Source organism: Miniopterus natalensis, chromosome 1 (genome assembly GCF_054644295.1).
Source record: "Miniopterus natalensis isolate mMinNat1 chromosome 1, mMinNat1.hap1, whole genome shotgun sequence".
Taxonomy (NCBI): domain Eukaryota; kingdom Metazoa; phylum Chordata; class Mammalia; order Chiroptera; family Miniopteridae; genus Miniopterus; species Miniopterus natalensis.
This window is the reverse complement of record NC_142081.1, coordinates 53,199,536-53,222,634: the sequence shown is the minus strand read 5'-3', so window position 1 is coordinate 53,222,634 and position 23,099 is coordinate 53,199,536. Positions and strand designations below refer to the sequence as shown.

Genomic DNA, 23,099 nt, shown 5'->3' with positions numbered 1-23,099 from the left:
GAAGATGCAGGGAGATTCCATGAAGTCGCCATGTGAAGAGCTGTGTAGCAACCACCTACTTACTCAGAGCCAAAACCAGGGGCTGGTTTTAGATGCAATTAAGTTTTAAATCACCTTCTGCAACAGTATAAAATTCCTGATTTACTAAAAATGTTCGACAACACACAGACATATTCTCTCATTAGAACTCGGGTAGAATGTGTGTCCTATAAGCAGCAGTCAGATCACTCTCATTTTCATTTACAGGGTCTGATTTTTCCTTTTTCATTATTGTAGGACATTTGGAGCTCAAGGGTCACGACTTACTGGAGCAGGATGGGGAGGCTGCACAGTCTCACTGGTACCTGCTGACAAGCTGCCCAGCTTCCTAGCGAATGTGCACGAAGCCTACTACCAGAGCGGTGACCGGAGCCTGGCACCGGAGAAGCAGAGTTTGTTTGCTACCAAACCTGGAGGCGGGGCCTTGGTTTTCCTTGAGGCCTAAACAATGTGAAAAATCTCAGAGAAACTATTTAGGGCATTTAGGAACTGGCAGGGCCTCTCATGCCACAGTAAATTAATCCTTTCTGTTTTGTATTATGATGAACAGTTGCTATTATCAAGAGTGTTTGCAAAGAAATGGTTGAAAACTCTCTATGCTTCATAATGATTATTTATCCATCTTAAAATATGTTTTCTACCAATAAGAGCCAAAATTATGGTTGGACAGATCCCTTAAGAATAATTTACTGGGATTTATTGCCTTCTAGATTTTTAAAGATGAATTGTAAAAGCCAATCCTGACCATGGATTGGACTAGAATTAAACATACTGCTACAGTTAAACTGAAACAATGGACTTGTATACAGTGTTCTTAAACGGTTTACTTCTGGTTTCTCTCAGTGCTCTTCTTCCTCCAGGTTGCAGTCCTCTGTTGTTGATGATGATGACAGTGATGCCAGAAATTCTCTCTCAACTTGAGCTTCAGATCTCTATGAAAATAATACATTATTAGGGATACACAGATTTTCCTGGGCATTGTATAGTTGAGTGTGAGATTCCCCCAGTTACCAAGATGAGAATTACTAAAAGATGACTTTAGGAAGAAAATCCCAATCATTTAATTTTTTTAACCATGTGATATCACATAAACAATCACTTTCAATTCTTTTGGCCCTGAGCTCTATCATTTAGCAGAGAAACTTAGATAAAAGACACTTTAAGTCTGTATCTCTATTCACACTGAAATAGAGAATTATCTGGATGGTAATAGAGATCAGTTTGTCCACGTAGTTTACTTCCCATCTATCCTACTTTTTCTCAAACGCCCCTCTAATCCAAGAGGCTTGTTCACTCTTTTGGGAAACACACCTTGCATCCCTGTATTGTGTGCCTAGCAAGTCTTATTCATATATGTGGGCCAGTGTGGGGCAGGTGTGCAGAAATGTGGGTGAGAGTATAAAAGGCTCAGAGTTAGTTCTGATATTGGGTGAGGGTACTGGCGGGTACCTATATATGTTTACCAAAAGTGGGCAGGAATGTCTGGCCATGTGGTGATGGTAAGTGAATGGCTTTCTCTCATGGATAGAAGACAGGAGGGCCTTCCTGAATTATATGGAGATTTGGATCAGAAAGCATTTGGTGATATAATCTGATAATTGAAACAGCCGTAGTCTTATGCATGAATATCCATAAAATTATCACAGTTTTCTATTATCCTATAATTGTTTTTGTTCATTAATGTACAGCTCAAAGATTGGACATCATTTTGAATCTCAGTTTCATAGGCTTAGGCAAAGTTGGTTGTAATAGTTCTCAAAGGACAACAGTCATATAGAAAGTACTAGGAAATCCATTATTCTATTCTAAAATAAACTTCTTAGCAGAAAGGCAAAGACTTGAGAAAGCTTAAGTCAAATTATTTGAAATAATTTTGAGTTTTTAAAACTCAGTAATCCAAATTCTAAATTGATTTAACTTTTTTAACCCTCACCCGAGGAATGTTTACTGATTTTTTTGTTTCGTTTTGAGAGAACCATTGATTGGTTGCTTCTCATGTGCGGGGACCAAACCTGCATCCTAGGTCTGTGCCCTGACGGAATCAAACCCACGGTGTACGGGGTGATGTTCCAATGAACTGAGCCGTCCCGCCAGGACAAAATCTGAATGGATTTAAAATTATAATCCTTTGTTTTTTAATACCTTTCCATTTCCCATAAAAGATCTGGGATTGATATATAGTTCTTTAAAGATAACCTGCATTACATCAAAAAAAAAAAGGCAGTTGCTATTGCTTTTCTATCATATATAAATTTTCCACCATGAGATCCCTTCCTTGCAATGGGTGTTTCCAGTGTGCACTCTACTTTGCAGGACACAGTTGTCTAAGCCAGGGGTTTACCCTACATTTGTTTTGATGTCTGCCTTGAAGAAAAGAACTATTTTTCAATCAGACTATCACCAAGTGCTATCCTAGAAATTATGAGAGATATCAAACTTGTCTGGAAAGGACAAGGCTAGGGCCACTAGAAAAAAGCTTCATGCAGGAGATGAAATTTGAGCATGAATCTAAATTACTGATGGTGGAAGACCTGATAACACTTTGGCCTCCATTCCTACCAGGCAACAGTGAACTAAAGCTGAGGAAAAGTAGTTGCCTGGTTTGGATGAGGCGGGGGCTCTCCAGTGTGCTACAGTTTTCACAACTCCTCATACTCTCCCTGACACTCAGGCCATTCATTTATCATGCACTAGCTGAGGTCAGCGTGCCCTTTCCCAGCAGACCTGCACAGTTGTTTTCCCACACTAAGTAAATATTTCTCTGTAGCCACGTCTCTAGCAGTCGTAGTTAAGAGATACCAACAAACATGGGAGAATTATTTTGTGTCTGTGGAAGTAAAGAACAGTCCTGTTTATTTACTATTAACCACCCAGGTATTTTACTCCTTTCTATCACACCTTTCTGGCTTATATAGGAATTAAATTAGATTATTTGACCCCTGTTTTTGACTTTACACTAACAGCCAATGAGGATTGCTCTAGATTTTTGAGTGGAAGCCTGACATGCTGAAAATAAAAGGCCCTCTCCTGTTCCCGACCTCAGATTGTCCAGCCTTCAGATTCATTGTCCACTGATCTCTACGTGTTCTTGCCTGTTGGAAGGGAGGAAGGCCCCTGATCGCACAGGACTCCCCATAAGCAGAGGAGGAGAGGACACAGAAAACTGGGAAGGGGGAGCAGTCTCTCTCCTTTCCTTTCTTTCTTTCTCTCTGGAGCCCTGTTCAGAAACTTAGCATTTCTGTCTTATGTTTCTGTTAACTGAGGGCAAGAACCATTCATTTAACAGTGGTTGGAATCCAGTATGTTTTTGTTCAAATGTTAATGGAAAATGTGAACATGACTTCAAACACCAATAATTTCCTGTTAATTTGAAAGTCTGCCTGCACCTGCAGATTTTCAGTTGCATGGACTGTCTTGGGGGTGGGGGAGGGCAGTAGGCGTGAGGTGGTCACGGACATGTAAACAGATCATGTTAAATGTGGACGATTCAATAACAAGAATGTATTCTCTCCGCCACTGTGACTTCGACATGAAACTGTATGTTGCTTATGAAATACTGTCTAGTCTACATAAGAGAAGTGAGAGAGAGAATTCTTGATTACTTAAAAAACAAAACATACCATTTTATGTACGAACTTCTTAAAGTCATTTTCAACTTCTTGAGGCTTCTTGGTAGCCTTTGCTTGGAGTCTAATCACGGAACAAAGAAAATCGTTAACAAAACTAGTGTTTATACTGACACTAAGAGCCAACATTTACTAGGAGTTTAATATGCTGGGCACTTGGCAGCACTTTACAAATGTTAATTCAGTCACACTCGTAGCAACCTTATGAAGTGGGTACTACTATTATCCTGTATTACAGGTGAGGAAACAGACTCCGACAGGTTAAGTCACCTGCCCGCAGACGTACAGCTCACAAGTAGCAGAGACGGGAGAGGCTAAGGGTGAGGGTGCTCCTAGACTACGCTCGCAGGGTGGGCACCCAGGGCTCCCATGGTTTCTGCCACCAAGCACTCACTCGGGACATATTTATGAAGGAGATGAGTAGCTGGGCCCAGAGAGGGAAGAGGCAGAGGCAGCCTAGGCAAGGAAGGGTAGGAACTTTAGACAAGGGAGAGACATCATTGGCAAGAGAAACAGATGAGAGAGAGAACAGTGAGAAAGGGTGTAAAGCTATTCATTCACTGGTAATTTTCAGGTGAAACATTTTAAAATTACTCTTCCTCCATGAAGTTCATAGGAAGTAGAATTTTCTGAGAATCCCAAATATACTTTGCATAAGCCTACAGTTTGGATTGCCAACCGGGCAAGCCCTGCTCTAGGTTTCTTTAGCGTTTAGGCTACCCGAGGGCAGCGTAGGGCCGCCTCCTAGGGGTCTCTCCTGTTAGTGCTCTGTGACCCATAAATGGCCCCTCACTCATTTTCTATTTCTTTCTCTGCTGATTTTATCACCTCAACCTGCGTTTTCGCCTCACTTCTCATAACCCACTGGCTCTGTGTTTCTTGAGTGTGTTCTTACAGTTTGGATTTCTTCCTCGGAGTCATTCACACACTCCTGGGCCCTTTTCAGCGACACCCTCTTAGAGCCTCCTTGACTTGCAGGTCACCCTGAGACTCTAGTCCATCTCAGTTAACATCAACCCATCTTCCAGGTCACTCTTAATTTACAATCTCCTTCTCTTAAAAAAAATAGCTTTATTAAGATATGTCAAGTACCATAAAACTCACCCTTTTAAAGTGTACAGTTCAGTGGTTTTTAAGACAGTTGACCCTTGAGCAACACTGATTTGGACTCTGCGGGCCTGCTTATACGTGGGTTCTTTGCAATAATTCATTTTGATGTGGATGTGCAGGGCTGACTGTGCATCGGTCTGCACCATTTAAAAAATATATATCTTTTATTGATTTCAGAGAGAGGAAGGGATTGAGAGAGAGAGAGAAACATTGATGATGAGTCGTCATTGATCGGCTGCCTCCTGCACGCCCCCGACTGGAGATCGAGCCCGCAACCCGGGCATGTGCCCTGACCAGGAGTCAAACCCCGATCTCCTGCATCGTAGGTCGATGCTCAACGCTGAGCCACACCCAGCCGGGCTTGGGCTACACCATTTCTATAAGGGACTTGAGCACTCGCGGATTTTTGTATTTGCAGGGGTCCTGGAATCAATCTCCTGTGGATGCTCAGGGATAACTTGAGTTTTGGGGAGTCAAAAGTTATATATGGACTTTTGACTGTGCGAGTGTCAGCACTGTTCAGGGGTCAACTGTACGGTCACTTTTGCAATCATTGGTACTACCCGATCCATCCCGGTTGCCTGCCTTCTTCATGGAGATCTCATTTTCGGGGATGACAGATAGAAGCTCCATGCTCGGCCTGTAAGTTTAACAGGCATGTGGAATTCATATAACCAAATGAGTCTTTTCCCCTTGACTTTCTCCAACAGTGTGCCATTGCATGCAATACATTTATGCACACACTGCTCTCAAAACCATTCTGCATTCTTCCTTCTATCCTCAGTGGGGAGAAATTCGGTCCTACATAGATGTGGTTTTGGGGAACTTGTAAAAGTCACCTGGAATCAGATCTTATAGCTGAGGAGTTGCAAAAGGGAAAGCTGGCTGGTAAGATTGTGGTGAACAGTGAGATAAGATTCTAAAGTCAGGGGTTGGATTTTCTCCTGTGACTGGGAGACTGGTGGTCTAATTCTAGAACAGCAACGAGAAGTGTGGCAGCGTGACTGGCGGTCCCCATGGGCTTGTTGGGGGCTCTCTGCATTTGATGCTCTTCTCGTGTGGGTGTGTTGGAAGAAGTGGATTAGTCTCAATACTTCATAGTTTTCCTTTTCATACTCTAATTTATAAAATAAGTCAAATGAGCCCAGTTTCCTTGCTTCAGCGGGGGACAGTCTATGCATAGGGGAAGCAGCAGGGGCAGAAGGGGGACAAAGAACTAGCCTGGGACAGACCAGATAAATGGGTGGCATGGTTATGGGTTTGTTTTTAAAAAGCCTTGTGCTTAAGTCCTATATCTGGTGGAGTAAAAAGAGATGGTGATAATTTTAGGAAGTAATTAAATTAGCAGAGTAGGTGATTATGTGGATAAAGAAAGTTAAAGTGTTACTCCAGATGAACTGTTGAGTGGAAAATCTCTTTGCAGATATTTGAGTTGGTGTATTTTTATATAATAAAATCATTGTGGTTTTATGTAACACATTTGTTCAATTAAAATATTTTTAAGCACTACAGAGTTGAACAAGAAACAAACCTATCAAGCTCCTTGTCAATTCTTTCCTGCCGCTCTCTTAGGAGTTTTATTTCTTCGTTAATTCTGTGCTTTTCCCTATAAAAGTTAAATTTTAAAATAAAGCAAACATTACTAATTGTGAAAGAGTAAATCAACAACTTGCCAACTTTCAAGGGTCAGTGAAAGTCCTTTATAAACCGATTCTTCAGCGTCCCTCCCGCACAGTACTTGGTGTGAGGAATCCCCCAGCGCGTCCTCTTATAAACACCTGCCAGAGGCGTCACTCGTGACACCTGAGCATGGGCTGGACTTGCTGCTTCCACTAGGGCCCTCTCACGGGGCATCCATCCTGCTCATCCCACTGAGCAAGGGAAATCTCAGGGCTCCGTCTCTGTGTTTGTGGGTGGGAGGGGAATGGGGACCCATGGGGAGCAGAAACTCAGGTTTTTTATCTGCCTCCTGGATAGGACCTAGCTGGCTGCTCTTCCAGTTACCTCTCTTTGATGTGTTTCCTGAAAAGCATCAGGCACCCATCCTTTCTCCCACTTAAGGCAACAAGACCTCTAGGCAGTGGCTCTGACATCATAGAAGAACTGGATCTTGCCAATTTCTTCTTATAACAGTTGATGGACATCCTGTCATTAAGCCATTTCTGGCCTCCTGGCACATAAGAATACCATGACTGGCCACGAGTAATCATTTTAATTAAGTACAAAAAAACTGAAAATGTTTCCCTGAGAAAACATTTCAGAAAAGACCTCCCTGCCTTGCTTTCCTCAATACCACCCCAGCTGCCACTATGGCTCCAGGGAGCTCCTTCTACTGAAGACAAATTCTCTGCTCTTCCTTCAAGGCGTGTCTTTGTAAACGGACAATAATCCCATCCCTAGTGGCTGGGGCTCTCTGCTGGCCTCTCCATGCTGGGGTGCATCCCCCCAATCACACCACAGAAGAGCTTCCTTCCTTCCTTCCTTCCTTCCATCCCTGACACTGCATGGCTCCATGATTACAATGTACATTCTTGACACTTACCTGGAAAGAATCTCTGAGCTGTAAGATGCTCAGAGGTGACTGTCCTCATCAGTAAAACAAAGAGCTCAGTGTAGCTGGTTTCTAAGATCATTTCCAGTTCTAGAAGAGTCTATGATTTTATATTTAGCAACAGTATGGCATCAACTTACATCCTAAAATCCTTTTGGTTCCTTGAAAATTGTCTTTTTGCTTCCTTTATAATTTCACGGTAAGTTGGAGCAGGTGGTGTGAGAGGATTACAGTTAAGGAAAGATTTCCAATTACAAACATTTGGGAGAGGAACAGTACCCTTGATGGGGGACCAAGGGGGGGTTCTGGCCTGGGCTTCCCACATGAAGGGTCTCAAGTGTACACATGAATATTGTGTCTGGAGTGATACCAAGAGGACTGAAAGGAGACAATACCCATTGGACCACTTTAAACTTGTGTCCCATCATCTGGATCACACTGTCCATAGTGCGCTAGGACTTAAAAGTCCCATAAATCCTGTAATTACCACTTTAAAAAAAATTTTTTTTTGGTGTGCTTTAAAAGCATCAGTTTGTTAAATGTAAATATTAAAAATGTACTAAAATTTTTGTAACCCTGCTTATACATTTCTTTTTTAAAATTAAATTTATTGGGGTGACATTGGTTAATACAATTATATAGGTTTCAAGTGTACAATTCTATGAGACATCATTGTATACTGCATGTGTGTTTACCACCCAAGTCAAATCTCTTCATTTCTATATACATGGAGAAACTAAAAGTCTCTTGGCCTCTGAGAGGCCCTGGAGGTGGCTGGCAGCATGTGTTGGCTGCCTCCGTTAGCCTGAGCGTGGCTAACTACAGAAGGAAGGCGACAAGCAGGGCCCAGCGGAGTGGCTCAGCTGGCTGAGCGTCTCTGTGCACCGAAAGGTTTCCAGTTCGATTCCCGGTCAGGGCGCGCACCTGAGTTGTGGGCTTGATCCCTGGCTGGGGCACGTGTGGAAGGCAACTGATGAATGTTTCTCTCTCTCTCTCTAAGCATGTCCTCCTGCGAGGATGTAAAAAAAGGAAAGAAAGTTGGTAAGATGGCAAGCAGATGGTGTGAGTGTACTGTTAATGGCGCTGGGGCTCTTGTCCCATCTGTTTCTGGAACAGCCTGTGGCTGTGTCCCTAACCCTGACCTGAACTCATGTCTGTGTCTGGCAAAGCAGACACTTCCATATGAAGCAGCAATTGCAGCAATTGGCAAATGACCCAAGGAGGCAGCCCTCACCTGAGTTAGGATCTCAGGCTCACAGATAAACAAGAAGCTCTTAACCCCCTGCAGGTTCCAAGACACGGGATGAGGCTGTCCTCCTACAGCCCCACTCGCTACTCCCCATCCCAGCCACACTTCAATATTACCTCTATTTTTCTCTGAGTGCAATTTGCCCTTTAAAAAACATTTATGTTCTATTTCAAGGCTGTCCTAGATGCTCATTTTAATCTTATTTTCCTGGCATAAGGATGTTCGGAAAGCCCAGTGGACTTTTTCCACGTGTTCTGATCACACTGTGCAAATTTCCTTGTCTTCAGGGCTGTCCTGAGTGACATTTCTAGAATAAGTGCCCATATGAACTACAGTTGTTTTCTTGATGTGAGCCAAGTCCTAATGGTAAAGGTTCAAAATAAAACTTCCTTAGGCTGGGTGCACATTACTTTCAAACTTGGCTTTGAGATTTATTTCCACATAGGAACTATATTTGATGATTCAATAAATAACATTAAGGATACATTAGTCCTCAAATCTAAAGGGAGGGAAGGAGTGGAAACCGCACTGTAAATAATTAAAGTGGAGAAAAGCTAAACCTTACAAAATCTACTCATTTTGACAAGTGTTTCAGCAACACAAAAAATATTATTATAAGAATATTTTAGCATCCTTAATGATTACATTAATCAAAAGGAAACAATTCTCTCACAATCCCACTTTCCAAAAATTGAAACCATTTTCAATTTTCTATGTGTCTCTCCATCTGCCATATACAAATATATATTTTTACCTTATTGTTATGGTGTGGTTGCTTTCTTTACCCAATATAGTATCACAGTTTCCTCATGCATCTAGGTTTTGTACTAATTATTTTAATGCTTGCAAAAGATTTCATTGGGTGTACATACCAGATGGGCTCTATTGCCATGATTATCATTAACATAGTGCAAACACTGCTGGGTTTTCTTTTTCTTTCAATCCTTACCAGAGGATATTTTTTCCATTGCTTTTCAGAGAGAGTGGAAGAGGGAGAGAGGGAGGGAGAGAGAGACATCGTGAGAGACACACTTCGATTGGCTGCCTCCCGCTCGAGCACCGACCAGGGCCGGGGATGAGCCTGCAACCGAGGTACATGGCCTTGCTGGAATTGAACGCGGGACCTTTCAGTCCATAAGCCAACACTCTACTCATTGAGCCAAACCAGCTAGGGCGTGCTGGGTTTTCTTGCATGAAGTCACCAGTTTCTCCTCTCTTCTCCAATTGTGTGTTCCAGTGTGACTCTTCCCCCTGCACCCCAAAAGTCTACCAAGGGAAGACTGTCCTGCTCCTAACTCAGCTTCCTCTGAATTCTGGGCAAAGACAGCCCAGGTCTTGCTTAGCTTGGCACTGGTTTGATGCATATGGTTAAAAACAAAAGGGCAGTGGTCCTGTTCATCACATCAGCAAGAAGCCTGCAGGCTGTCATGCCTGATGCCCACCTTAATTTCCCTGACATGTTGCAGACCATGAAGACCTGCAGCCGCACTGGCAGAGACGGCTCGTCAGTCTTCCTCTGACGAGTGAGGCCTGTAGAACTCAGGCTACGGTGGATGCTGGCTAACCCCCTTCTCCCCCCCATGCTGCGTAAAGTGCCTGAAAGCCTAGGATCTTCTCTGAGTAAAAGTCACCAAAAATTAAGTATCATTCTTCTTGTTGAACACTTAGCATGACTAATGATACGCTTTTCCTAAAATGTAGACAGTCTCCAGCTTCTGAGATTTAATTTGCATGCGGCTATTTCCTGCTAATACTTAACCTCTCCCTCAAGTGTCTGTTAGCATTTCAAAGACTTTATCCTTCTACAGAGTTATATTGTGCTCTTTTGTATGGTTTTCATTAAGCATTTGTGAGCAGGATGATATGTTTGACACTCTGAACTAATCGGATTTTCTTTGCATTGCACGTTCATTACATACTACTGGTATTGAGATAAAGAGCTATGTTTTATTACAAATTGTTAGTTTTGAACATATGTCATTGAAATGAACTGGGTATACATTCTTTAGAAAGTCATTCTCCTTGTCCATAAAATTTGGCCACAGCTGTACACTTGTGTTGTGTAGTGAGGTTCTGAGCTGTATGATGTTGGTATTGACTAAAACCTCAGCATTTTCTTGTACTATTTAATGGTGATGGTTTTCAGTAGACTTCTGTTAATTAATGTTTGTTAATAAATATCCTCATTTTTATTCCCTTCAGATACTTAAAGCCATCAGTGTTTCCCAACTGTAGAAAAATAGAGTACTCAAAGTTTATAAATTATGATGAATGGCTATATTCTGTTCCTTAGGGATGACTGTGGCAACATGTTTTTCAATTCCACTGTTTGAACAGACCTCACACTTATTTCCTCATGCACTGCTACACAAGGTTACATGGCAAGCCACTAAATGGGTAAGGAGCCATTTGGCTACAAATAAAATGGTCCCATTCACAACAGTTGTGGTTGGGATGTGACAGATCAAGACCTGGAGACATCCTGGTGGCCTCAATTCAGACTCTGGGGCCTTTGATCTCCATTTAGAATCGCAGAGTATTAGAGACACAAGGAACCTTAAAAATCATAGGGTCCAATTTGATTACAGTATAGGTGAAGAAACTGAGGCTCTGGAAGGGAAGCACTGTGTCTTTGAGAGCTAGGGTGTGTGGGGGGCCCAAGAAAATAATGTCTTGGGGCGAATTTTGCTTGTATCTGCCAAAAGTATTGTTCTAGAATGAGGCTGCGGAGGCTTTGCTGTCTACCTCATATCTTCTAGAGATATTCCTTGGAGTATTCTCAGAGTTGTTCATGAGAATACCAGGTGTAGGGCCAGAGCACCCATTCTACACATAATGCTATTGTATAAGAAGTAAAAGGACACTAAGCTTCAAGCAGTGGCCAGAATCATCTCCTTTATACACCGAAATTCATTTAATTCTTAATCCTAAATTTAAAATTCTTGACATAACTTATTAGCATGGGGCCCAAACTTATTTTATTTATTTATTTATTTTTTAAATATATCTTTATTGATTTCAGAGAGAGGAAGGGAGAGGGGGAGAGAGATAGAAACATCAATAATGAGAGAGAATAATTGATCGACTGCCTCCTGCACACCCCCTGCTGGGGATGGAGCCCACAACCCGGGCTTGTGCCCTGACTAGGAACTGAACAGCGATCTCCTGGATCCTAGGTTGATGCTCAACTGCTGAGCCATGCCCCCCCCCCCCCCCCCCCCCCGGGCTCAAACTTATTTTAAAGAAGTTTTATTCTGCTTACACTTCAAATAGTCTGGTTACCTGAGAAATGGATGGATGGTCTTTCTCCGTTGCTAGGGGGAGTGGGGTTCTCAGGGTACTGCAGGAATAAGCATTTCCAGAGGCCCCCACAGGAGGGTGAGATGTGGTAGAAAGCTTTATTTGTGTGGAGCTACATCTCTGGGTTTATAAAGTCCCATTTCCCTTAAGCCTGTCCTGGAAGACATGCAGCTGGGGAGTCAGCAGGGCTAGAAGCAAAGCCAGTGTCCAGAGTTTCTGATCCATGGTGGAGCTGGGCCTGATACACTACCAGGTAGCTGTAGCCCACTAGTCCATTGTGTGGGGTCCACATGGCTGTGAGCCATGTAGGCAGATGCAGGAGTGTGAGAGTCCCGCAGGCCAGGAGCCGAGCGTGAGCAAGCAAGGGCCAAGAGGCAAAATTGAAAACTCCTTTCTTCAGAGGGTTGTGTATCTCACATCTTCCTGTCTTTGCAGTGGCCACACCTACTCTGGCCAATGGCCTGTTCCCACGTGTGACTGACAAGTGCCTTCCCTGTTTCCCCCAGACTTTACTGGGCGTGTAAAGTATTCTTTAGCCTTCCCTTTGCTCTTTTCCAGTTTTTCATTACTAGGTGATTACAACAGTATGGGTTTCATGTTAGATTTGCAGGGGTGTCAAGCATCCACAACATAGCCACGAATCCAAAATTGAAGATTACTGAGCACATGTGCCTTATTCTATGGGAGACAGTACCACTGTTGGAATCTCCCCCAGGTTCTATGCGGCCTGGTATTATGTGTAAAACAGTAGGTTTCGCTATTTAACACATCTTTAGCAGCAGTTTTGTAGCATAGTCTAGAAAATTGAGGAAACGGGGCTACTGGCAATGTTAACACAAATTTAACTAAAGGCATTCCACAAACTCGCCGGGACGTTTACCAGGCATTGAGACACAGAGATGAGTAAGACATGGTGTCTGGCTTTAAGGAGTTAGTAGGAATGAGAAAAGACGACAGGCAGTTTTTGAAGTAGGAATCAGAAGAACTATTAAAAAATAGAAATAAAGACTATGAAAGTCTAGCAATCTGTTCTCCTTAAGTGAAGGACAGTCTCGACTTGGGCAAGGGTGCTCCTCTGTGCTGCCACGGAGCCTTATGCAGAATCCGTCACTGAGGACCCCGTTCCCGTCTATGCCATCGGGCTGCTAGTGCCAGTCTGGTGCGTAGCAGGTGCCAGTCAAGTGCGTAGCAGGTGCCAGTCAGGTGCGTAGTAGGTGCCAGTCAAGTGCGTAGCAGGTGCCAGTCTGGTGCGTAGCAGGTGCCAGTCTGGTGCGTAGCAGGTGCCAGTCAGGTGCGTAGCAGGTGCCAGTCAAGTGCGTAGCAGGTGCCAGTCTGGTGCGTAGCAGGTGCCAGTCAGGTGTGTAGCAGGTACCAGTCAGGTGCGTAGCAGGTGCCAGTCTGGTGCGTAGCAGGTGCCAGTCAGGTGCGTAGTAGGTGCCAGTCAAGTGCGTAGCAGGTGCCAGTCTGGTGCGTAGCAGGTGCCAGTCAGGTGCGTAGCAGGTGCCAGTCTGGTGTGTAGCTGGTACTCAGGAAGCGTTCCCGCTTCTTCATCCCCTGAATGAGCTTCTCATTGATATCTCTGTGCAGCTGAGTCATAGATTTCATCTTGAGAAGCCTAGTCGTCGTCAGAAAATTATTTTTTGTTATACTGTTTAAGAAGTCAGAGAAGTATGATATATATCTTTAGGGAAATTTTTCATTAAAATGGTTAACATAAAATGTTTGGGTGCTGCAAATGGCCAGCCTTAGGTATCTGAAAAATTTAGTTACGGGCAACAGTTCACTCCCTGCTGAGGCTGGGTAAACAAATTGTTGATTTATAGAGATTCCACTACTTCATGTCCTTCAGCACGCACGGCTCCAACAGCTGTTTGGAGGGACTTCAGCCATTCTCAGTATTTCCATCACCCCCTGCCCCCACAAAGCCATTCGAAACAAACAGTAAACTTCGGATTTCCTTTGCAAATTCAGGGCCCAGGCAAGTTCCCTAGGCCCCTGCTTGTAACTGGACTGGACATATGAGCCCCCCCTCTAAAGACAGACATGTTTGGGCCTCGCTTCCCCGAGACTGACCAAAGGGTACTATTAGTAACAAAACGAGAAGGCACGTGAGGTGGCCACCCAAAGGAGCCGATTTGTTTTTCCTTAAATAGGCAAGACATCAGCTCCAAGCTGGGATGGGATTTCCACTCTCTGACCTCATGGAGCACCTCACAGATAGATTCACGGGGAGTCAGAAGCCCGCAGTGATTTTTGTGGGGCGAGCGCAGAGTAACGGCGTAGGTTTAATTCACTTATTCCTTTGCAGGCCCACCTCCTAGGAGGAGAAATGGGTTGGGTGAGCACAAATTATAATCTAGTCAATTTTTTATATTTTTAAAAGATAATTCTTTTTAGTCCTAAATTCTAAGCTTTCAAAAAGCTATGGCTTTCCCACCTGATTTTTTTTTAATCCACCAATAGCTGATAGAGCAAGATTATCCATTTTTTTCAGCATTTGAAGATCATTAAAACTACTTGAAAATGAAATTTTCTTCTCTTATTTGATACAAATTGGGCTTTACCACATTTATACCAAGTTAAAAAACAAACCAACCCTAAACTATTACTAACTCTCCAGGATGAAAATCCCTCCTGCGTCCTCTCTTATTTTTCCATTGAGTCATGTTTATAATCAAAGTCCAAATTGTGGCTAAAGGATTGATAGAACCCACTCCCTGGAAGCTGATTACCCAAGGCAACTGAGGTCTTCTATTTATTTCATTAGTTAGTTTAATAACAAGTTCGCTGAATTGTGGTTTGTGTCTTGTGTATTAAAAGAAAAGGGAAAAAACACACCAAACCCCTAACTAGAACTTAAACCAAGTCTGTAAGGAAAAATGGGCCGGATCTTACAAGCAATTTTGTAATTGTCTCCGGCTCAAGGTGGCTGCAAAATGCTTATGATACACTTGCACATACTTAGTCATGTAAAACAAAACCCCCTTTTCCTCACGTTCTTAAATATATATGTCATTCATTCTCCCACTTCCCCACACTACTTTTTTTTTTTGGTAACTTGGCCCCTACTCTTAACTGTCAGAGTCTGTGAAAGGAAGAAACTTAGCAACTTACTCAGCAAAGTTTAGAATAACCTCAATTAAAAGTCATCTAAAAATAAAAACAAAACCTCCTTTTCTCTTCTAAGAGAGCAATTTAAATACTTCATGTATCCTTTATCTTCTTATGCTTCCATGATGTTTTTCTCCTTCTGAAATGCTCTATTAAATAAGTCAAATATATTTAAAAAGAAATTTTAAATCTGGCCCTTTGAGGAATCTTTGAGAGACCAGCAGGAGAGTTATTAGGTTATTTGAGGTAACTGACATAAACTAGCACCAGTGAGAATGAAGTAAAGGGAGCCCCTGGATGAGAAATCTGACTGTATAAAGCAGTCAAGATGGCACAGAGATCAAGGGCACTTATAAAGTCATTGGCCTGGGGCCTGTGTGTACAGCGTGGCGAGCTTCTACGGACTGAAGCAAAAGTCTGTGTGATGCTGAAAGTAGCTTATCTCTGAGAAAAAGCAAAACTAAAGCAAAACTAAGACAAAAGGGGGAAAAATCCAACCCCAAAAAGCAAAATGTGATGGGGAATATAAGAGTTCAGAGGGGAATTGGAATTTGTTGGCAGTTTTGTTGGGTGGCTGCGTAATAAAGGGATGAGTAAGATAACAGGCCACCACAGGCCCCTAACCTCTACTCTAGAAGGCAGCAGGTGGCAAGGCGAGAGGAAGTCCTGTCTGTGAGGGCTCATATTCCAAGCTGGCCTGCCAAGGTCTCTGAGTGGCTCCAAATGTTCTTCCTGCTCTACACAGTGCTGCCCAGACAACTTCGGGCAGTGATGGAAATATTGGCACTGTCCTGTAGTCACAGGTGGCTTGTGAGTACTTCAAATGTCACTAGTGTAACTGATGAGCTGAATTTTTACTTCTACTTAATTTTATTAATTTAAATATAAGTTTAAATAGCCACTCATGGCTGGTGGCTACCATATTGGACAGTGTAGCTTTAAATGATGAAAAACATAAAAAATACCTAACTATATGTACCTATTTATATTTCTTTAAATTTTGCTCTAAGTAGTATGTATTGCCATTTTGTACAACATGTAAAATTCGACCGAGTGGCTCACATACTAATCTTGCTTTTCTAAACTAGTCAGAAGCTACCAGGGTATAAGAATAGTGAGAAAAATGAGACTGCCTCTTATGGGTTAGTCCCCCAAATGGAGACTCCACAGTAAGAACCAGTGGTCCACCCCTCACAGTGAGTTATGCCCAGTATCCCACTGAGGGCATTGTGACTTGCCTTTTTCATAGTCCATTTTTGACCTTGCTGGGTTTTTATGCACCTTTGCATTTTTATAATTCCTAAAACTTGGGCAACTTTTCTCTTAATTTCTTCAGAGTGGATTACCTCAAAGTAGGTATGTCTTTTCCTTTCCTAACAGCACTCTCTGGGACATGGTAGCCAAAGACACAGCGAGCCGGCCCCTCTTACAAACCCTGATAGCCATCAAGATAGACATTAACAGGTGCTTCTTTTACTTCAGTGCAGCTCTGTGCTTCTGGTTGTTTGTTTGACTCGTTTCCCCAGTTCTACTCCCTCCTCTCTTGGTTTCACCCTTCTGGTGAGATTTCGCCAAGTCTTGATACTGAATTAGGTGGGGAAATGTAATTACATGGAATGGTAGAAAAGAAGCAGACTCCCCTTTTCTCCATAGACAAAAGCAACCTGGTGACCCCCTCTTTGCATTTTCTTCCAGGCTAAGCCTCTGTTCAAGACAGCCTTGTTCAGTACTCCAAGCATTTCATTTGTTTCAAATGTTGCTCTGATTGCTTCCAGAGTCAGCAACAAATTATACCCATTTCTCACTAGATTCCATCCATTCCCAGGCAAAGGAAGTGTGTGTGCTTCCTCAGACCTTTACAGGCATCTCTTTCTTCAAGGCCACTGAGCTGCAGCTTTTAGACACTGAGGAGAGGGGAAGAATAGGAATTATTCAGGCAAGCTTGGGAGGAAAGTTAGGGAGGCCTATCTTAGGAAGAGCTGACAAGCTTGTGAACAAGGTTGTCCAATAGACAAAAAGCTACCTGAAGGTGGGGATTATAGTCATGTCCTTAGCACATATCATATTACCCAGCACATAGATTTTTTTGTAAATTTTTTGTTAAATGAGACACAAGAACAGACTGAAGTCTGGAACCAGGTAATGAAGGCATATTCAGGTAATGGGTCAGAATCAGACACTTAGCGAGATTTCATGTATCTGGACAATAATAAGTAGAGCGGGCAACACATTTAGAATCCAAAATGAGAACTGGGGCAGGAGGGGAAAGCTCAGGCAAGAGATATGGGAGTGACCATGTGCAAAGGAGAGATTGCTGATAGACACAACCTAATCCACTGCATGCAACAGGTTTCCCCACATGCATCGCTTTCCCCCTTAAAGGCATATTTTCAAGGCCATTATGTACCAGTAAATATTTATATGCTGCACACAGTTCTCATAAAGACCACATTGGGCAATGCAAAATCTGCCCAACCATATGCTGTGGGTGTTTCTCTACAGTCAATGAATTGTTTTCAGACTCTCCTGCCTCTTACTTAGAAACTACTCATTGTATGTATCTTTCCCTTTGTTAGCCTTCTTTGTGTCTATTTGAAGTCATGGGGTGGAGAAACGAGAACTGCATAGGCATAGTGTATTTGTTTAGAACCACTCACTGTATAAGTACAAGATTTTGTATTTTAAATGTCTTCTAAACACAAAAATGACTACTGGATATCATTGTTAGTCTAATTCAGTACTTAACCACTCCTGCTTCGAGATCATGTTAAAGCCTTTTCTTTGAAAGGATGAACTCTAGAAGATGGTGGAAACTATCTGGCCAATTCTGCCAAACTCTTGGAGGAGGTAGCTTCATTCCATGGTAGCAAATAAGATCCATAATACAATGTTTAATTAAAAAAATATATTTTCATCCATTTTTCCCTACTCTTTCCATTTAATTAACTATTGGGGATCCAGAGAAAAACTAGTGAGCAATCAATGGATTATTTTCTCTGTAATGGTGAGAATTAAAATCAATATTATTGTCCCTGTGTTAAATAATACTGGGAACAAATATACTGGCCCAGGATGGGTTTTCTGGGAAGCAAACTAAAAATGAGGATCAGTGTGGAGGAGGTTTAATAGAAAGTGCTCTTGGGATCCACATCTGTGGAATGCAAGGAGGGAAGTAAAATTGGGTAGAGGGAGAACCGAAACTGTGATAATGGTCCCAATGAAAGTCTAAGCTGATCTATAGGGAGTTCTAAAGCTGGTATGACTCTTCAAAATTGTTCTGAGTTGGGACAAAGGGGCCTCAACTTTGGGGGACCTTTATATATCACATTAGTCAATGGATATGGGCTGCTCTGGGAAGGGAGCATGATTCACTTATCAATTGCTACATAATTAACCCCAAATTCAGTGGCATAAAATGATAACCATTATTTATTATTATTATAATCTCTACAGTTCTGGGTTCAGCTAGGTGGTTCTTAGTTGGGGTCTCTCATGTAGTTGTGGTCAGTTGTGGTCTAAGGCTAGAGACATCTCAAAGGCTTTCTCATTCACATGTCTGTGGCTGATGATGACTGTCACTGAGCTTCAGCTGTGACTGCTAGCTAGGACATGACCTCTCCATGTGGTCTGAGCTTCCTCCTCACATAGCAGACATTTCTAAGAGCACTCCAAGAACAAAAACAGAAGCTGTACAGCAGAATCCTCAGAAGTCACACTCTAGTAGCTGAGGAAGATACAAATATCTGCCTAAATTCAAGGGGAGTGGACATAGGCACAATGTCTTAATGAGAGAAGTGGCGGGGTCACATTGTAACGAGCATGACAGATGGATGACATTGCTGTGGCAATTTTTAAAAATATAATCTGCCAGAGACATCACTTGAGGCAATCCTTATAAGGTGCTGGCAACTGAGAGCTTTCTGCCATCATTATTCCCCCAGAAGCTGAAAAAAGTCCTTATTTTGGGAGTGAACCTAGGCATTCAGAGCATCCACTAAATATATTTTTTTGTCCATTTTTGTTCTTTCCTTTTCTAGCTTTCCTGAGATATAACTGACATATAACATTGTGTAAGTGTAAGTGTACAACTGTGTTGATTTAATGTACTTATATATTATAAAATGATTACCATATTAGCATTAGTTAATACTCCATCATCTCACATAATTACCATTCCTTTTTTATGGTGAGAACATTTAAGATTTCCTCTCTTAGCAACGTTCAAGTATAAAATACTTATGGTTAACCATAATCACTATGCTGTACATTAGATCCTCCCAAGCATTCACCTTATAACTGAAAGTTTGTTCCCTTTCACCAACATCTCACCATTTCCCCTGTGCCTAGTCCCTGGCAACCACCATTCTATTATCTGTTTCTACGAGTTCAGCCTTTTTAGATTCCACATATAAATGATATCATAGAGTATTTATCTTTCTCTCATTTCACTTAGTATAGTGGCCTTAAATTCCATCCATGTTGTCCAAATGATAAGATTTCCTTCTTTCTTGAGGCTGAATAATATTCTATTGTCTATATAAACCCATCTCTATCTGTTCATCCATTGAAGAGTAATTAGGTTGTTTCTCTCTCTTGGCAATTGTGAATAAGGCTGCAATAAATGTGGGAGTACAGATATTTCTTCAAGATTCTGTTCTCATTTCTTTTGGCTATACACCCATATGTGAGATTGCTGGGTCACATGGTAGCTCTATTTTTAATTTATTGAGGAACCTCTATCCTGTTTTCCATAGTGGCTGCACCTATTTACATTCCCAATAGTGCACAAAGGTTCCCTTTTCTCCACATCCTTCCCAACACTTACTTTTTCTTTCTTTTTTTTTTTTTAAATTATTTTAATGTTGAAAGTATTACAGATATCTCCCCTTTTTCCCCCCATTGGTCCCTTCCACCTGCATCCACCCTCTTCCCAGGCCTTCACTACATTATGTTTTATGTCCATGGGTTATGCATATATGCATAAAAGTTCTTCGATTAATCTCTCCCCACCCACCCCCCTACCCCTGCCTTCCCACTGAGATTCTTCAGTCTGTTCCATGCTTCTATGCCTCTGGATCTATTTTGTTCCTTAGTATATTTTGTTTATTAGATTCCACATATGAGTGAGATCATGTAAAACTGAATCAGGAAGAATCAGGAAACCTGAATAGGCCAATAACAACGGATGAAATCGAAGCAGTAATAAAAAGACTCCTAGCAAACAAAAGCCCTGGTCCAGACAGCTTCACAGGGGAGCTTACTAATTCTTTAAATTATAGGGTTAGCAGTGCTATGATCTTAGGACTGCTTTCGCTGCATCCTATAGATTTTGGATTGTTGTGTGTTCATTTTCATTTGTTTCCAGGAAGTTTTTGATTTCTTTCTTGATCTTATTGGTAACCCATTCATTGTTTAATAACATGTTATTTAGCCTCCATGTGTTTGAATGTTTTTGAGTGTTTTTACTGTAGCTGATTTCTAATTTCATGCCATTGTGTTCTGAGAAGATGCTTGATATGATTTCAATCTTCTTGAACTTGTAGAGACCGGTTTGTGTCCTAACATGTGGTGTATCTTTGAGCATGTCCCATATGCACTTGAGGGGAATGTATATTCTGCAGCTTTGGGGTGAAATGTACTGTAGATATCAATTAAATTCATCTGATCTAGTGTGCCATTTAGTCACTATTTCTGTGTTAACTTTTTGTCTGGAAGATCTATCCAGTGAGGTCAGTGGGGTGTTCAAGTCTACAACTATGACTGTATTGCTGTTGATCTCTCCCTTAAAGTCCTTAAAGTTATTATTGATAGGTCCTTATTTATTGCCATTTTAATTTTTTGTGCCTATGTTTCTCTATTTCTTCTTCTTATTACAGCAGTCCCTTTAACATTTCTTGCAATGCTTCTATTTCTACTTCTAATTACAGCAGTCCTTTTAACATTTCCTGCAATGCTGGTTTGGTGGTGATAAACTCCTTTAGCCTTTTTTTTTTTTGGTCTGGGAAGCTCTTTATTTCACCATCTATTTTGAATGATAGCCTTGCTGGATAGAGACATCTTGGTTTCAGATCCTTGTTTTGCATTACCTTGAATACTTCGTGCCATTCCCTTCTGGCCTGTAGAATTTCTCCTGAGAAGTCAGATGATGGGAGCTCCTTTGTAGGTAAGAGCTTGCTTTTCTCTTGCCGCCTTTAAGATTCTCTCTGTTTTGAATTTTTGGCATTTTAATTATGATGTGTCTGGGCTGGGCCTCTTTGGATTTGTCTTGCTTGGGACTTTCTGTGCCTCGTTAACTTGGGTGACTTGTTCCTTCACCAGGTTAGGAAAGTTTTCTGCCATTATTTCTTCAAACAGGTTCTCTAACGCTTGCTTACTTTGACCTCCTCTGGCACTCCCATGATGCGAATACTGTCACATTCATGTTGTCCCACAGCTCCCTTAGACTGTCCTCCTATTTTTTAATTGCTTTTTCTTTTTGGATCTCTGATTGAGTGATTATTTTTTACCTTGTCTCTAATTCACTGATCTGATCTTCAGCTTTTTCTAATCTGCTGTTTATTCCTTCCAAAGTATTCTTTATTTCTGCTATGTCATTCTTAATTTCCTTTAGAGTTTCCATATCTTTTTTCATGCTGTTGAGCATCTTTACAATCAGCACTCTGAACTCTGTATCTGATAGATTTCTTATCTCCGTTTCATTTAGCTCATTTTGCAGACTTCTCTTGTTCTTTCATTTAGGGTTTTTTTGTTGCCCCCATTTTGGCTGCTTATTTGGGTTTGTTTCTATATATTAGGTAGGCCTGCTAGGACTCCCAGTATTTTTGGAGGGTCTCGGTGCAGGCCAATGTCAGACACAGTTTTTGACTGGCCTTGAGTACTCTGTTTGGAGCTATCAACAACCCACAGCTTGAGTTCTCCTCTGTTGGGGTTGGGTGCATTTGGACAGGTCCAAGGTGCACACCAAGGCCTACTTTTCCAAGGCCTGGGTCCAGAAGCAGATCAAGCAAAGACTCAAAGCACTCTGAAGTTTGCCTCTGCCTGCAGGCTGATTACTTTGATTCTCTTAATGAGCCTCAAGCTGTAGAAACTCCACAGGATAGGACAAGAGGTTTTCCAGCAGGGTGGAGCAATTGCTTCCTCTTCAGGCAAAAGCTGCTTGGAAAGTCAATGTCTGCTTCTGCAGTATGGAGGAATGACTTTGCACAGGAATCCAGAGTGGTGCCCTCTGAGCTCTATCTTTAGAGCCCACAATCCTAGATTCTCCTCACACTGCTCTAGTCCACTCTGCCCTCCCTCTGTTAGAGCCGAAGGTGAGTGGCTGCACATGAAACTTTGTGTGTTGGCTCTTTAAGAGGGTGTCTGCATTTCCAGCTCTTTCTCCCTGGCAGACAGAAACCCTGGTGCTTTTCACAGCCAGATGTTATGTGGGCACCTTTCTCAGATCTGGTGCTCTGGGCTGGGAAGCCCAGCCTGGGGTTTAGGCCCCAGAGTCCTCAGTGGGAACCCCTCATAGCTGAGATATCCCTCCATACCTTCAGCTGCTGCCTGTGGGAGCCCAGCCAGCCCTCTCGTGCCTTTATACTTTCTACCAGTCTCTATGTGATCTCCATTTTTCCTCCTTGGTTATGAGGGTGCTCTCCAGCTCATCTTCTATTGCAGTTGATTATTCAGGATGTTTTTTCTATATTTTAGTTGTAATTCCAGTTTGGTTCAGGGAGAGTGTCAGTGTAGCTTCCACTCAGTCTGCCACCATTTTTAATCTGACACTTCTTATTTCTTGCCTGTTGATAATAGCCATTCTAACAGACATCAGATGATATCTCATTGTGGTTTTGATTTGCAATTCCCTGATAATTAGTGATGTTGAGCACCTTTTCATGTACCTGTTGGGCTATTTGTATATCATTTAAAAAATACATATACATATTTTTATTGATTTCAGAGAGAGGAAGGGAAAGGGAGAGAGAGATAGAAACATCAATGATGAGAGAGAGTCATTGATCAGCTGCCTCCTGCATACCCCCTGCTGGGGAACAAGCCCAAAGCCCAGGCATGTGCCCTGACTGGGAATCAAGCCTTCATCTCCTGGATCATAGGTTAATGCTCAACTGCT

At 42.1% G+C, this 23,099-nt stretch overlaps 2 protein-coding genes across 7 annotated transcripts in view; one reads left to right on the top strand and one right to left on the bottom strand.

Moving 5' to 3' along the window:
* Nucleotides 1-6,305, top strand: part of GALK2 (galactokinase 2) — a 123,085-nt gene extending 116,780 nt beyond the window's left edge. For all 6 annotated transcript variants that reach the window (XM_016210127.2, XM_016210128.2, XM_016210129.2 and 3 more), the window contains one exon: nt 277-6,305. In XM_016210127.2, the coding sequence (XP_016065613.2) occupies nt 277-484 (208 nt within the window). In that variant the 3' untranslated portion in view covers nt 485-6,305. The remainder of the gene's footprint in view (nt 1-276) is intronic.
* FAM227B (family with sequence similarity 227 member B) overlaps nt 879-23,099 on the bottom strand; it is a 188,987-nt gene continuing 166,766 nt past the window's right edge. Inside the window, exons 15-17 of the mRNA XM_087821532.1 lie at nt 7,467-7,542; nt 3,660-3,729; nt 879-971 (exon numbers count right to left, since the gene is read on the bottom strand). Coding sequence (XP_087677658.1) covers nt 879-971; nt 3,660-3,729; nt 7,467-7,542 — 239 coding nt within the window. The remainder of the gene's footprint in view (nt 972-3,659; nt 3,730-7,466; nt 7,543-23,099) is intronic.